Here is a 15,401-nt window from a genome sequence, read left to right on the forward strand (position 1 = left end):
TTTCAAATGCAATGATTTCCCTAAGATGAATTCCTCTAATGAATACATTTTTCTCACCTTTTTACTATTTAAATTTAGAGTCCTACACAGATGTAAGGCCTTCTGAGAAATGTTGCATGAAAAACCATTATCACCTATCGACATTACGAGTGCTTATGCATTCATTAGATGCTTTCCTTAGGGCCGAGCCAGGTGGGACTGAGCCAGTGATGAGGGACATTGACAGGTGAAAGACAGGAAGAAAGGATTTCAGAAAAGGAGTGGTGCTGCTGCATTTGAGCAGAGGGTATGGAAGAGATATCTGGGCACCATAAAGGAACAGGTTACCTTTGGGAGCGGGAGAAGGCAGGGGCTAATAGGAGTTAGGTTCTGAAAAGAGTGCCTATTTTACAGTGAAGACATTAGGGCATGATTCTTGAAGGAATTAATCTCAAGCAATCTTAGGGATTAAAAGTTTGCATGATGGGCAGCAGAAAGAGGAGGGAAGAATGTTCCTGTTCTTCTTGAAATCACTAATTGGTACCTGGGAACATATTACCTCCCAGGATAGAATCTAGAGCATCATGTTGCCAATCGTATCATATGTTCATATAATTTTGGGAGACGTTTTGAGTGTCTTCTTCATGTAAGTCTAAGTTCCACTGGTAAATTATACATTATGTGTTTACTGGCCCTCACATGGATATGAAACATGACTATGAGTCTACCCATAACACATAGGGAAGAAGAGACGTTCTTAAAGAGCTGATGTGGAAATGATACCTTTCGATTTTAGGAAACCTACATTAACATTGGAAACGGTTCAGTGCCTCCTGGAGAAAAAGGGAGCTGTTATCATTTTGCAATGAGTGGGAAATCATTCCAAGTGCTATTTCAGCATTTCAACAGCTTGCTTCCAAAAGTAAGTGCTGGAGAAATGAAGTGTTTTGTTTTACTCCTCAAATCAGTGAGACAAAAAAAGGGGAAGAGAATAGTGAAGGTGATGATCACTGAGGTTGCCTCAGAGTTAAAAAATCAACACCCTGACAGCGGTACCGCCCCTTATGAGGTTTCCTGGCCCTGCCCACCCCACCTGATCGTGCACATGCGCATGGCCTCCTCTTTAGAGTGTGAGTTCTGGTACTGTCTCTCACCCTTGCCCAGGAAGGAGAACCTCCAGACAGTTCCAAACATGCTGCCTGTTTTATGGGTCAGCTTCTCTCTGAAAGCCACCATCTCATATCAGGATGAGCTTTATTCCCCTTCCTGTCTGGATTCTTGATTTAGAGCAGAGGAAAGAAAAACCCCATGGTTTATTTTCAAAATCATTTGTTATCGTGTCCCCTGTGTGTCTACTTTAAAATAGCGCCGTGCAGGGTTTTGTTGTCAGTGTGAAGGAGATAAGTGGAGCAGGAGCCCAGGGCAGCAACCATCTGTTAGCTGTGTCTTGAGAATTCTGTTGTCTTATCCATCAAGGACCATAGAATCTAGACCCCAACTGCTTGCAGAAAGCTGTTAGTCTAATTTCTCATTGTAGAGATGGGAAAGCTGATACTCATTGAGGTTAAGTCACTTGAAGGATTGAGCAGCTAGTTGGGACAGAAGCTTATTTCTCAACTCCCTATCTATTGCTCCTTTCTCTGTCCTTTTTCTGCAATTGTAGAGACAAGGCTTAGTAAAAAGAACTGTATTTCCTTAAGCATTTTTATCCCATTTGCTCTGTTGTTTTTTAGTTATTATTATTAATTAGAGGTTATCCCATCTTGGGAAAAAATGGCCTAGAAAGTAATGATGGAGTGCTGAAAGCAAAAGTTAAATATTAACGGATTAAATCCCCTTATTCCCTTTTCTGAAATTTGTTCTCATGACATACTACCCAATACTATTTTAAAATGGCAGCCAGAAACGATTTCTCAGGGCCATTCTTTTATTTAAAAGTGTTCTTTCTAATTTTATTGCAATAGTTGTTTTTTCCCTTTAGATTCTGGTAAATGGAACTGTTTTTGCAAGAATGTCTCCTGGGCAGAAATCAAACCTTGTTGAAGAATTTCAGAAATTAAAGTAGGTGTTATTGCATGAAAGGATAGTGTATTTATTATCTACTATGTAACAAATTACCCCCAAACTTAATGACTTGGAATAACATCATTTATTATTTTACAATTCTGTGGGTCAGGAATCCAGTTGTGCGTAGCTGACTCTTCTGACTCTGGGTCTTTCACAAGGCTGTGATCAGGTGTCAGTCAGTATGCGGTCATCTCAGCATTTGAGGGGGAAGGATCTGCCACCAGCCTCGTTTGCATGTTGTTGGTAGGATTCAGTTCCTTGTGGGTGGTTGGAGTAAGAGTTTCAGTTTCGCACTGGCTGGACAGAAGCCGCCCTCAGTTCCTTGCCACATACATGGGTCATTTCATAAGGAAGCTTACAGAAGGGCTGCTGGCTTCCATAAGTGTGACAGGGAAGAAAAACCAGAGAGAGGTCACCATTTTTATATCCTCAGTTCAGAGTGACATCCCATCACTTTTGCTATATTTTCTTCATTAAAAGCAGGTCACTAACTTGGTCTGGCCCACAGTCAAGGAAGGGCATTATACAACATCATGACTACCAGGAGATGGGGATCACTGAAGACCATTTCAGAAGCTTCCTATCCCAGACAGCATTTGTTCTGTGGCCCATAAGGCATATCTTAGAGGAAGATAGCCTGCTTGGATGTAGAGAATAAAAACAGTAGGGGTTTATATAGCTCAGAATGACAGCAATGAGAAAGTGTGTGAGTTATCACCTAAAATTATTTGAGGTGGGTTCATTAGAAGATATGTGAATAATTTCAGGTCTTCTAGGAAAGGTAGAATGGCATTCTCACTGTGCTTGGCCTTGGCAGGGGATGGGTATAGGGGCCAAAGTGGGGAAAAAAGGTCTTTTCTTATCTCCTTCGAAAATACAGATGACCAAGTCACATCAAAGTGAAACAGTTCTTCTTGAGACAAGACCTTTCTATTACTTGCAATATGTTACAATTTCTGGGCTGCAGATTTCTGAAAAGTGAAAAGGAATAGAGAATAGTGAAACTTTAGATAATTGTTGATAAGTAGTAGGTAAAATCAACAGACTGCCTTTTACTATTATTTTTCGTTGTCCAACCATTCTCAGGGGAGTTTCAAAAAGCTGCCTATTAACTCCCATAATGCCTCAAGTCTGGGTTAGTAATCAGTGTCTAAAATGACTATTTCACTTACTTGGTCATTATATGATATTGGCTGACAAAAGTAATTTTACCCTTCTCAAATGCATGAGAAATTTTGCCAACTTAAATGCTTAAATTTGAAAAGCTATATTTCCCTAAGGACAAATCAGTTCAGGAAGATATACGCTGTCTCAGAATGAGCTGTCTTCTTAATTTCCCAATTTTCTTCTTCGTGCCTTTATCATTGGCAATGTACATAAGGTTGTCTTAATTCTCTTTCTGAATTGAGGGGATACTGGAACACGTAAGACTCCTTGTGTGACATAGAGACTAGAGATGTGCTTTAAGCCTGGAGAAAGGAAACTGTTTTCAGGGACTGTGCATAGTTATGACATGTACATGAATGTATACAAGTGTTTATAAGGTGATTTTCATATGCATTAGCCAGATATTAGGTTGAACTATGTGAATTGTTTACATTTGACCATTTCAACCTATAACAATGTCCTTTTCTTTCTCAACTAATAATAAGAAAAATGCCTAAAAACTTCATTTTTTCCTATATTGACTTTGTTATTTCATGCGCTTTTGGCAAATTGCAGCTGAGCTTTTAATAGTATTGTCATTAATCAATACGCATAATGTATTATTTACTTATACTAGAAAACAGAATGTGTCTCGAATTGGCAAATCCTTTTTCTTTGGCAACAGCTTTAATATTTACTCTTTTATTTATGTCACCGTGTTTGCACATCAAACTGGTATAATGGAAGCATATTATCTCATTTTCATTCAGAGATGTGTCAAGAATATGTGTATATATCTCCAGTCATATCTGTTAAACTATTTCCCAAACGTTTTCATCCTGGTGTCTGAACTCTAAACTCTCAGCAGCTGTCAACAACCAAAACACGGATGAATTAGGTTATGAATCTGTGTATTAGGTTCTGTGGAAAGTGCTATTGTTATGACTGTGCACCCTTAGGCTTGGCCTGGGTGGATATAATCCAACAGGCTTCTTTTGAAGTGTGCGATCATCTTTGTGGAGGACATTGTAGTATCACTATCATTTCATGTGATCGATTGAAACAATTTAAATAATACAATTCCTCTGGGAATATTTATCTTAATGTTATTTTCCCTAAGCCCGATTCCACATGTGTTCAGGACTCTCTCTCTCTCTCACACACGCAGCACATTGCATGTAAGTTAGTTATGATGGGAATTATTCAAGTGAGGCGTGAAGCTATTAATTTTTCTTATCTTTTCCCCTGCAGTTATTATGTGGGCATGTGTGGAGATGGAGCTAATGACTGTGGGGTAAGTAGAAATTACTTCTACTAATGAAGGCAGTTCACTAATATCTCTCTTGAGAGATCCCAGTTTCTTGGGGTCTCTTCACCCTTCTGCAAGCAATCACTTGATCATTTTGCTATTTTTTTTCCTCCCTTTTTAATTCCCCGCTCCCCCCAACTTCTACCCCTGACCTACGGATGTTGCCATCTCCCCTTAAGAACTGGATCTCTGAAGCGGGGAGTCTCCTCCCATACGCTCGCACCGGGCCTCTGGGGCCTGGCACCCCCGGCACACCAGGGGTGAGGGGGGAGCCAGCGCATGGTCTGTGGCTCTACCTGGGGTGCGAACCCAGGACCTTCTACGTGTAAAGCAGATGTGCTAACCACTACACTATGGAGCCACTCCTCATTTTGCTGTTTATATTCAACTCTACCTGACTGTGGGTTGCAAGTGGAGAGGAGTAAAATGAGATGAGTTACTTCAGCTGTTTTCTGGCAATGCCTAGAATAACAAAGACAAGGGAGAGCTACTAAGACCCCCTATTTTAGACCCAGAGTGACTTTACAAGACTAGCTGATTTAAATCTCTCATGTTACCGATAAAAAAAAAAAATTACCACAGGAAGTAAATTCTTTTTTTGCCCCAGGTCACACAGCTGATAAAGTCTTAGTGAAGGAAAAGTTTAAAATTGATGATTAAAATTTCGAATTATGTATAAATTGTATTATTCCTGCCAAACTTCTATTCCGGGGTTAGTTTTTTAAAGTTAGCTTTACTCCAAAAGTCTTATGCTCAGTGAAATCATGTATGGTACCTGCCATTGACTCCGTTCCAACTCCTGGTGACCCTATGAATAGGTAATGTTCAGACTTCCTGTCTTTAGTAGTTCTGCTCAACTCCTATAGAGTCATGCTTGTGGCTTCTTTTATGGAGTCAATCCATCTCATAATTGCTCTTCCTCTTTTCCTGCTGCTATTTTCCAAGCACTATTGTCTTTTCCAAAGAACTTTGCTTTCTCATGATGTGCCTGACGTGGGACAGCTTCAGTTTTGTCATTTTTACCTAGTGAAATTTGCCTAGTGAAAATTGCCAGGGATGTTTCATGCTTAATTAGCTCTAGGACCCACTTGTTTGTCTTTCTAGGGGTTCAGGGTACCTGCAGGGCTCTCCTCCAATGCCATATTTTAAATGAAAATGAAATTTTTTCTATCAGCTTTCTTCACTGTCCAATTTTTGTATCTGTACATAGTAATTGGGAATATGAGGGTGTGGATGACCTTAACCTTGATCTCCAATGACATGTCTATGCTCTTGGTGACCTTTCCTAATTCTTCCATTGCTGCCCTTCTGAGTTTTAGTCTTCTCTTGATTTCTTGTCTGCCTCTTCATTTAAATTAATGACTGAAACAAGGTAAGCAAAATCGGTAATAATTTTAATGTGTTTATAGACCTAAGTATTCAGTTATTATATGCTATAGGAAAATCTAAATTAAATGTTTTCAACAGATTATTTCTCATACACAATAGAAAGCAGTGCATGTATTATAATTTGAATTTCAAAGATATGGTTGAAACAATTGTCTACCTTGAAGATTTATGGACATAAAAAAATATTTCAGTAGCTAATGTGTAGAACAAGAAGTTAAAGAGGATTGCTTTGTATTTCCAAAGTCTATTAGATACTTAAGATCTGGATATTTGTTTTACTTCATTCTTAAATGTTTCCTTCAAAGTTCTGTGAAAAACCATGTTTACTTATTAGATACTTAAGATCTGGGTATTTGTTTTACTTCATTCTTAAATGTTTTCTTCATTCTTAAATGTTTTCTTCAAATTTCTGTGAAAAACTGTGTTTAGAGATCCATTATGAATTTTTCTGCCTTATGCTCATGAAGAGAAGCAAGTTGTTATTCTGCTCTTCAAAATCTAGAATGAGTACTCATGCCCATTAATTATGTGGAATTTGGCACAAAACAAAGAAATCGAGTGCTAAAAAGGATATAGTCTCTGCCCCTAAAGAGTTTATCATCTGGTGGGGAAAGATTCATGCATAAAAATAACCCTAACATAAAGTAGAAGGTCCTAAATTATATAATAGAGATATAGATATTAAGAGAGAAAAGAAGAAGAAGGAAATATTCTAATATTTATTGATCACAAATTTAGTATGTACTGGCTGTGGTACACAGGTACTTTGTAGTTCTACAGAGCTGCAGAAATACAAAATCTTATTTTATGCCCACACAATTCTTATAGGATTAAAGGCTTGCCAGCTTCCTGTTGGGCACTATCTGCTATTTACACTCTTTGAATAGTCTTCAGTCTTCTTGAGAAATGAATTAGCCCTCATTTCAGTGCAGCAACACATGTCCTAGAATGTGTTGTTGAGGAGTGTGATAAAGTCCCTGTTTCCATTGAAGATGCTGTACGCCCCAAATTTTATCCCAGCAGTTAGCTGGTTGGCTGGATTTGGCAGCCCAGGGAAAGGTTGGGATTGGATAACTTTTCCTATTGTTCATGAAGATGGCCTTCCAAGTGTAAGAACTGTGATGGTGAAGGTCCCCGACAAATGTCCATCCAAATGCTGTCATTTTTTTAAATAGATTTCTTGACTTACTATTTCCATTTTCTTTTTACATCGATACCTCACAACAAATACACACACTGCATGCACATGTGTGTGCATGCGCACACACACACACACACATACACGCACCACTCCTCTGTCTCTGGATCATTGTTTAGTACATGCCTCTTTAGTTGGTGACTTTTTGGATCAGGAGAGGGAGAGTATTCCAGGTAGAAGAACAACATAAACAGAGACCTAGGGGTGGAAGTGCAAAATGTTATAAGCTCTAAAATGTGAAGAATAACCTCATGGTGTTTAAATAGTTAGAGTCTGACCTGAAGAGTCATGGGTATAATGTGGATTTATTGTTCCAGGCTTTGAAAATGGCTCATGCGGGTATTTCCCTGTCAGAGCAGGAGGCATCTGTGGCGTCCCCTTTCACCTCAAAAACAGCCAACATCGAGTGCGTGCCTCATCTCATCAAGTAAGCTACTTCCTCTTCCAAATGTCACACAGTGGTATGGGGAAAGTGCTATTGGAGCACCAATTAAGAGAGCCATTAGTGCTGCTTGAGAATGCTGGTAAAACCACAAAAAAAGTGACTTGCTGAGCGTTAAAGGATAAATGGCTGTGGCATGTGGACAGCTTAAAGGTAGAGTTGATATTTTGAAAGTAATTGGTTTTCTTACTTCTCTTCTTTATTTTATACTTTGGGTGCTTACTGGAACCTTTCTCTCAAGAGTTGAGGATGGGTGAAGAAGCAGAAAGGGAATATTCCACCAGATATCTTTCTCAAATAATATTATGTCTGCAAAATACAAATTAATAAACATCCAAAATGATTGCAAAAAAAGACTTTTACAACTGATTGGCAACAGTTAGGGAACAGGAGGGAATTAAAAACTTTATTACAGCTCCTTTACCTCCATTTCACTCTCTTTTCTGATGTTGTCTTTACTAATATTTTAAATGCAGTTAAGAATAAAACAGTAGGTTCTATATTTTGTTCAAAATCTTATTCTCCTGTTGTTATCTGTGAGCTAACTTTGAATCATCTACATGGTCAGCGGTCTTAAATGGTCTAGAAGATATCACCAAATCTTGGGTTTATACAAAAAAGACAACCATGAAGTTCTCCGGCATGTTCCTTGGGCAGCTGTTGACAGGAATCACTGACCTAAATGTTTCACACTTGAAATTCCATGCCTCTGTCTGGCTGCATATCGGCAAGACAGCTTGACACATCTCCCTGAACACTGGGTGGCTGCACCTGTATCCTTCCACACCCTCCAGTATCATCATCATCTCCTTTGCCTCCAAAGCACTCCCCTTCTTAGCTCCCAGGTTCCTTGCTTCTAAGGATGGTCCTTAGAGTTGTTCATCTGGGCTCAGAAACTCAGAGTGCTTTGAACTCTTTCCTCATTTCCACTTCTAGCCAACTAGCCATTATGTTTTGCTGATTTGTCTTTCAGAAACTCTACATCTCTGTTACCTAACCCTGGTTCATGTCAAAGTGACTACAAAACAAGAGTGCTCAGGACCCTCACCCTAGTCCATGCTTTCCGTCATCAACACAACTCCTGGAGCTCTTTTTAAATATTGTGCTTGGAAATGTGGTGGATTAAGAATGAGACAGAACCTTGCCCCAGAGGACTTAACATTCTGATAAATAACATAGATAGATATAGATATAAACACAAAACAGAAAGTTCTGCCCGATAAGTGAGAGGTGCACAATAAATTAGCTTTAAATACATTAACATCTAAACAATACAGTAATCGTTCCAGTTATCCAGCATGATACTCTAGCCAGAGAGGAGGCTTCAGCAGAGGAGTTGCAACTTGAAGGCTAGATAGGACATTTGTAAACAGAAAGAATGTGAGAGGGATTTCCGGATAAGGAAAAGGGAAAGCCTCGTTTAGAAATGGGGTTTTAATTAAAGGGCGCAGGGGCCCAACAGCCCACTGGGCTAGAAGACTTTTCAGATGGGAATTGTTGAAGTTAAGCCGGAGCGCTGAGTGTAGAGGCCTTGCATAGGGAGTTTAAACTCTTGGATGGTTGCACAAAGTGCTTGCTTGGTCCATCCAAAAGGCAGTGGCATCTGAACTTAAGATGCTCTTTCTCACGCATGTGCCCTGATGCATTTATAAATGCAATGTACTGTTTTAAAATACAAGTCATGATGTAAAATTTTTCTAGTGGCAGATGGTTTAATAAGACTTCAGGGTAGAAACTCTTTGCTTTTTTATTTCATAGATTTATAAAATTAGATGTGGTTCAGCTCTGTTAGGCTCATTGTACCCTTGCTCTCCTTGATGCATGCTTATTCCAGAGAAAACATCCTCCAGAGGGGTGATGAGTTTTAGAAGCATAGGTTCAGATCCATAGGTTTTCATTTTTATCCTTTGAAACGCTTGTTACAATTCGAGTCCTTTAGGGCAAGAACTGTACCTTATTCATTTCTGTGTCGTTGTGCCTAGCACTAAGCTGCATACATTAGAGTACTCAATGAATGTTTGTAGAATGAATAAATAAATAAGTGAGCTGCTTAAAATTCATAATCATGTACACAACTGCAGAAAAGGATGAAATCACAAAGTTTATGTCATAAAATTATTCAGGCTTCATATGCTCTTCTCTTCCCAGCTTGTCTTTTGCTCCACTCTCTGTGCTGAAAATAAATGGTGGCGCTTCGTAGCCTGGCCCATCTCCCACCCGAACCTTCTCATCCTGCCTAGGGCAAAGTGGTCATTAGTTTGGCTTTTTAGGTTTTCTTTCTCATGCCTCTGTTCTGTTAACAAAGTCATCGAGCAGTGCAGGTGTCCATGTCACTGAGGACTGGAAACAAAGAGGATGTGGGCTATCTCCCTTGTGGATCCTCTTCTGCCTGGACAAGAGGAGACTGCAAGAGGGGTTGTTTGCTCAGTTCCCCACACCCCCATCACACTACTACCTCACTTCATCTCCTTTGGCCTGTCATAATCCCTTATCCAACTGAACCTTAGCAAAAGGAATAAGAGCTCAAACATAATTTTTTAAATGGGGGAATATTTACTTTTTATGTTGTAATTTTTACTGTGGTCTTTACCTCTTTTGATCTCCACATTGAATCAGATAATTACCCTGGGTTCTTCCTGAAGTATTGAAGCCAACAAAATCCATTTCATCTCAAATATTAGAGTCATATCCATACTTCCTAAAATGCAAGGGCACCCGTCTTTTTCTTTTATGTCTCAAATAGACTCTAAGATACACCATTCAATTCTCAGGAAGCAAGTGTTGTTAGTATATAATGAGTCACAGTCAAGGCAATGCTTTACATTTTGCACCTTATCATAATGTATTGTGTTTATAGTGTACGTGTTAGTCTCTTAATTCACTGAAAGCGTGTTGAAAATAAAGACTGGGCCTGAATTATTTATATCCTCCATGACTCTTAGCATGATGATGGTACCTCATAAGCACTAAATAAAGGTGAGTGCATAAATTAACGAGTGAGGTAATAATTGAAGGTGAGAAAAAATGAATGAGAAATTAAATAAATAATTGAGAGGACGAAAAAGTGGTTAAGTGAATGCATATGAACAGACTATTAAAAATTAAACTCTTTTTGAAATATAAAGGAGACTGAGAAATGTACATCATACATAACCAGTTATTTTTATTTTTCTTAAACAGAGAAGGCCGAGCTGCTCTGGTTTCATCTTTTGGGATATTTAAATACTTGACCATGTATGGCCTAATCCAGTTTATTGGTACATCACTGCTTTATTGGGTATGAAGTGAAATAATTTCTTTCTAGTTCTAATTGTATTTACATCCCTCGTTTATTCTTTTGGGTGCAGCTCCGACACAGGATTTAATGTTTTATAAATAAATGACATTTCTCAAAATAGATGCCTATAAATTGGGAACTTGGTACAACTGTGCATGAAACATAGAGCTAGAAATAAATAGATGTGGCTCAGTTTTCTAGGAGTGTTGTTTTTCTCTAGATAACCTGAGACATTTGACCTCTTCAAGTCTCTATTTCTTCACTTGGATTATAAAGAGAGCTTTAGAGCAGCCTAAATATAACTCAGCAAAAAACTGTGAAATATTTTTGACCAAAGACCTAGAAGGGATACAAAGAGAAGGAAGTTGTTGAATTTGACTTTGAAGGATTCGAAAGCTATGAAAACTCCCATACTGAAGCTTTACTTCTGAAGCTGCCCAGAACTTACATACTTAAGACACATCATTAGTAAAGGATTAGCAATTTTTTTTTAAATCAAAAATGAAGGCTTTTGAAATTAAATGATAAAAATAAACATTTAAGAATTAATTAGCTTAATGGAAGAACTATGTTTCCATTGAAAGTACTCTTCATTAGTTCAGTCATAACTTGCTCTACAGTAAAATGTTCAAATAGGCACAGGGACCACTTCTGGAAGGAAATTAGTTTACTGCTTTTCTGAGACAATTGAGAGGTGAATGAGAGGACTATTGGACTCCAATGTCTAACAGGCTGGTGATTGCAAGGATCACACACACAAAGGGTTAAGGTGCTACCAGGTAGACAGAAACAAAACCTGGACTGGGAATCAGGAAACCTGGATTCAAGTTCTGACTTTAGCACTGAAAGCAAATTTGATCTTGCCCTTTGCCAAGCCTTTATCTGCTTCTGGGAAGTTTGACTGGCTTGTTCCAAAGCCCTCCAGAGTTTTATGAATGCTGCTCCTAGAATGAAAACTAAAGCTGCCTTTGAAAATTTCTCTCTGTTCCATCACACCCTGAATCTAAATCATTTTACTATTTTGAGCAGAAAATGAGAGAAGAGGATATAAGAGAGGAATGTAAAAAAGACAGAGGATGAGAAGGACACTGAGGAACCATTTGCATCCTCCCAAAAATAGGAAAGTAGAACTGTAGTCTCAAAGTCTTCATGGATAGAATTGAGCTACAGTCTACACAGAAGCCATTCACTCTGAGGGTCTTGATGTAAATAAGAGTGTTCCTCAAAGACCTTCACCCAGAAACTTCTGGGCCTTGGGTTCACCCTCAAAGAGGCCAGAAATATTTTTCATTTGCATAAATCTGGTCTGTAATGTGTTCAGGACCATATTATAATTTAGTGCTCAATCAACAGCTTGCAGCAGATAAACAGATCTGGCTGCAAAAGGTATTGCAAGGTAAGTTCCTAGAAACTAACAGGTTGACTTTTATATTGAAACACTTCAACTCGATAAATGTGAACTTAAAAGAAGTTCTATGTCTATACAAGCCTTAGAAAGGCAGGATTACCAGACTGAAGTCTTCAGGGGGTTTACTTAGGGTAGAGGCACTTGTTTAATTTGTGAAAGTGAATAATGCCAAGAGAACTCTGGTGTGAACTCAATCCATGAATAAGGATGGAGAGAAACACCTGTTGAATGATTCTAGTCCTTAATTCAAATGTTGTTTAAAGTTCCCAGAGGAACCTTTAGGCTTTAGTATATGTTAAGAATTCAACTATCCAGGCTAAGACTATAGCTGTCAGAACTACTGTGGCCAATAGGAGGATGTTTCTCAATTGACTGACTCTCGTTGGTGATATGGGATTAAGTTAAACCCTGGGAAAATAGTGATCTGGTTTCATTTTCTCCAGTGAGATGTTAAAATCCTAAGTCACTTTCTTCTTAAAGAGGAGAGAAAAATAGCGGTTGCTTCTGACTACTTTCAAAAAGAATGTTGGCAATGATAAAAATGATACAATGGCAGAAGCAACACTTAAAGTTACTTTTCTTTTCTTTTCAGCAACTGCAGCTTTTTGGGAATTACCAATATTTGATGCAAGATGTAGCCATTACCTTGATGGTCTGTTTAACAAGTAAGGTCTTTAGCAAAGTAAACTGTATTGTCTGTATTTATCCCTGAAATTCTAGAAATGTTCACACAAATAAGAGGTTCTGAGAAAAATGTAACTTAACTACTAAAACCTCATTACCTATGAATTTTTTGGAAGTTCAAAAAAGTTTTGGTGTTGAGGGTAAATTAAAGCTTCAAGTCCTCAGACTTGGCATTAAAATATCCTGAGAGCAAATAGGTTTGAAACATAAAATTGTCAGTATACTCTGAGTTCTCTCTAGGTTTGTGCCTTGTACACAGAAAAATGTACAAGAAATCTAGAAAGAGAAATCTTTAAAACCCAAAGGTCACTTTCCATTATTGAGCTATGCTTCATGTTGACGTGAAACCAGATTTTTACTAAGTCTTTTATGTATGAGAACAAATGCTAGCATTATATCCTAGTAGCATTCATTCAAAAGCAAGGTGTGGCTCACAGCAGCTATGGCTCATTTCCTTCCTTGCAGATGACACTGATAAAGTATTTCCTATCAAAGAACTCAGAGCTCGATACTAACTCTTAATAAGTGAGAAAGGTGACTCAACAGAGAGCAAAGAAAAAGAATGACATTGTCATTTCTTTTTCTTTGTTCAACAGTGAAAGTGTTATGAAAAATAACAGATAAAATATCAGGCAATGCAGGATATTAATAACCGTGAGAATTTCATGTAGTATTTTAAAACATGAAACCAATATTAAAGTCATCTATTGTATCACCCCAAGACAAAATTTATCAGTATAAGAGATGTAAGTAATATCAATTTTAATTCTTAGAGTTGAAATGTCTACTCATAGCCCATTAACATATTTTTCTATGTATTGATAGTCACTTGATTGGATAATTTTGAATCAATGATATTTTTTCTATAATATTGTATATTTTTAAGTAATTTCCATGAGCTACTTGTGAACATGGTCAATGATGCTAAAAAGAAAAAAGAACTCTGGGAAGTTCCAAGAGTTAAACTAGCAGTCAGTAGAATGAAGGTGAAGGCCATGGCCATCCTCCACCACTCCATATCTCTGCAAATTTTGGCAAATTATTTATGAAATAGATAACTTCCTCCTATGAACCATCCTCATAGTGTTGTGAAGATCAGATAAAATAATGCATGTAAAGTGTATAATGGTGCACTATACACCATCAGAACTGATTGCAAAATGAATATCATGCTGTACCTATCCTCTATCTTCTTTTGAGATGACTAAGTCAGTGAGCTCTTTAAAAGAATTAGACTGTATACAAGTAGATTGTCATCCTGCTTTGCCTCAGAATTGCTAGATGAACTTGAGCAAGTTATTTTGAGCTTTTACACACTTAATTCCATGATATTGGTTATGAATTTGACTGCCATTGTGATAAGCATACAACTCTTTCCCACTGAAATAGCCTGTTGATCTTCATGCCTGTTGGTCACCTTATGAAATTTAGCCTCTCATCTCAGGGTAGGCTCAGTGGGAGACTTGGGATAACTCAAGGCGGGGTAATTATTATCAGTGGGAGAAAAAGTGTTAAAAGGGTAATAGATCAGAAGCATAATGCTCTATGAGAATAATAGCACTTTCTCCAAATATTATTCAAGTATGTAGCTGGTTCAGTAAATGGGCTGGACTCAGGGTAGATTGGTCAAATGAGAAACAGAGTTAGGAAACAGCTGTTTTTTTACCCTCTGCCTTCAAACGCTAGTGCTTTCCCATCCCTACAAGCTCAGTCATCCCACAGGCATATCGTTTCCTGGTCAATTTTAAATATTAAAATGATCTCATCTTCAGATATGAAAACTCCAGGTATTGTAAATTAACATTTTGTATTTCCTTTCATTCAAAGCTTTGCTTCCTTTATATCAAGCCTGACTTATGGCTTGGAGTGAGTAGTAGGCAAGAAGTTCTCTACTTTCCTTGCAATGGTCTCTACTTTTCCATTGTCTCTACTTACCTCCACTCCAACACTGCTTCAGGAAATATGAGAGAACTTTTTACTTAAGCTTGTCAAGTGCCCTCTGACAAGCATCTTAAATTCAGGCAATTTGCATGGAGCTCACTGGTGAGTTCTTGGGTTCTTCAGAGAATCCCTGTGGTTTGGTCTGGACTAGACCTCTCCCTGACAACAGTGGTGCTCTCTCTCTCTGACTCCTCAGGATTCCTCTCAGCAACTGCCTTCTAGTGCTACACACCACAAAGACTTTTTCTACTGCAGGAACCTCTAGCCCCAGGAGACTGCCCTACTGGGCAGAGTCCTCTCAAGGACCCTCTAGCCGGGCTAATTCCCATAGCTTCTACTTGACCTATCAGATTGTGGATGCATATATAGCTTGTTCTCACTGCTGCAGTATCTTATTCGCAAATATTTTGGAGAGAAAATTTATTTACCTAACTTGAGTCCGATGCCCACCACTAAGCCAATTATTTCTGTGAATGAAGGTGGGGTTGTGTAATTCAGCTCTATTTAGGCCAACCGCTCCATATGGGAGGAGGCAGCGTCCAGAAAAGGAGACAGTAGGAG

The 15,401-nt window shown here is 38.4% G+C and overlaps 1 protein-coding gene across 1 annotated transcript in view; it reads left to right on the plus strand.

The window, feature by feature from the left end:
* The window catches only part of ATP13A5 (ATPase 13A5), a 96,985-nt gene that overhangs the window by 65,357 nt on the left and 16,227 nt on the right, over positions 1-15,401 (plus strand). The window contains exons 20-25 of the mRNA XM_006906196.1: positions 776-901; positions 1,961-2,040; positions 4,444-4,486; positions 7,406-7,515; positions 10,711-10,807; positions 12,808-12,880. Of these exons, the coding sequence (XP_006906258.1) occupies positions 776-901; positions 1,961-2,040; positions 4,444-4,486; positions 7,406-7,515; positions 10,711-10,807; positions 12,808-12,880 (529 nt within the window). The remainder of the gene's footprint in view (positions 1-775; positions 902-1,960; positions 2,041-4,443; positions 4,487-7,405; positions 7,516-10,710; positions 10,808-12,807; positions 12,881-15,401) is intronic.

Source organism: Pteropus alecto, unplaced genomic scaffold (assembly GCF_000325575.1).
Source record: "Pteropus alecto unplaced genomic scaffold, ASM32557v1 scaffold311, whole genome shotgun sequence".
Taxonomy (NCBI): domain Eukaryota; kingdom Metazoa; phylum Chordata; class Mammalia; order Chiroptera; family Pteropodidae; genus Pteropus; species Pteropus alecto.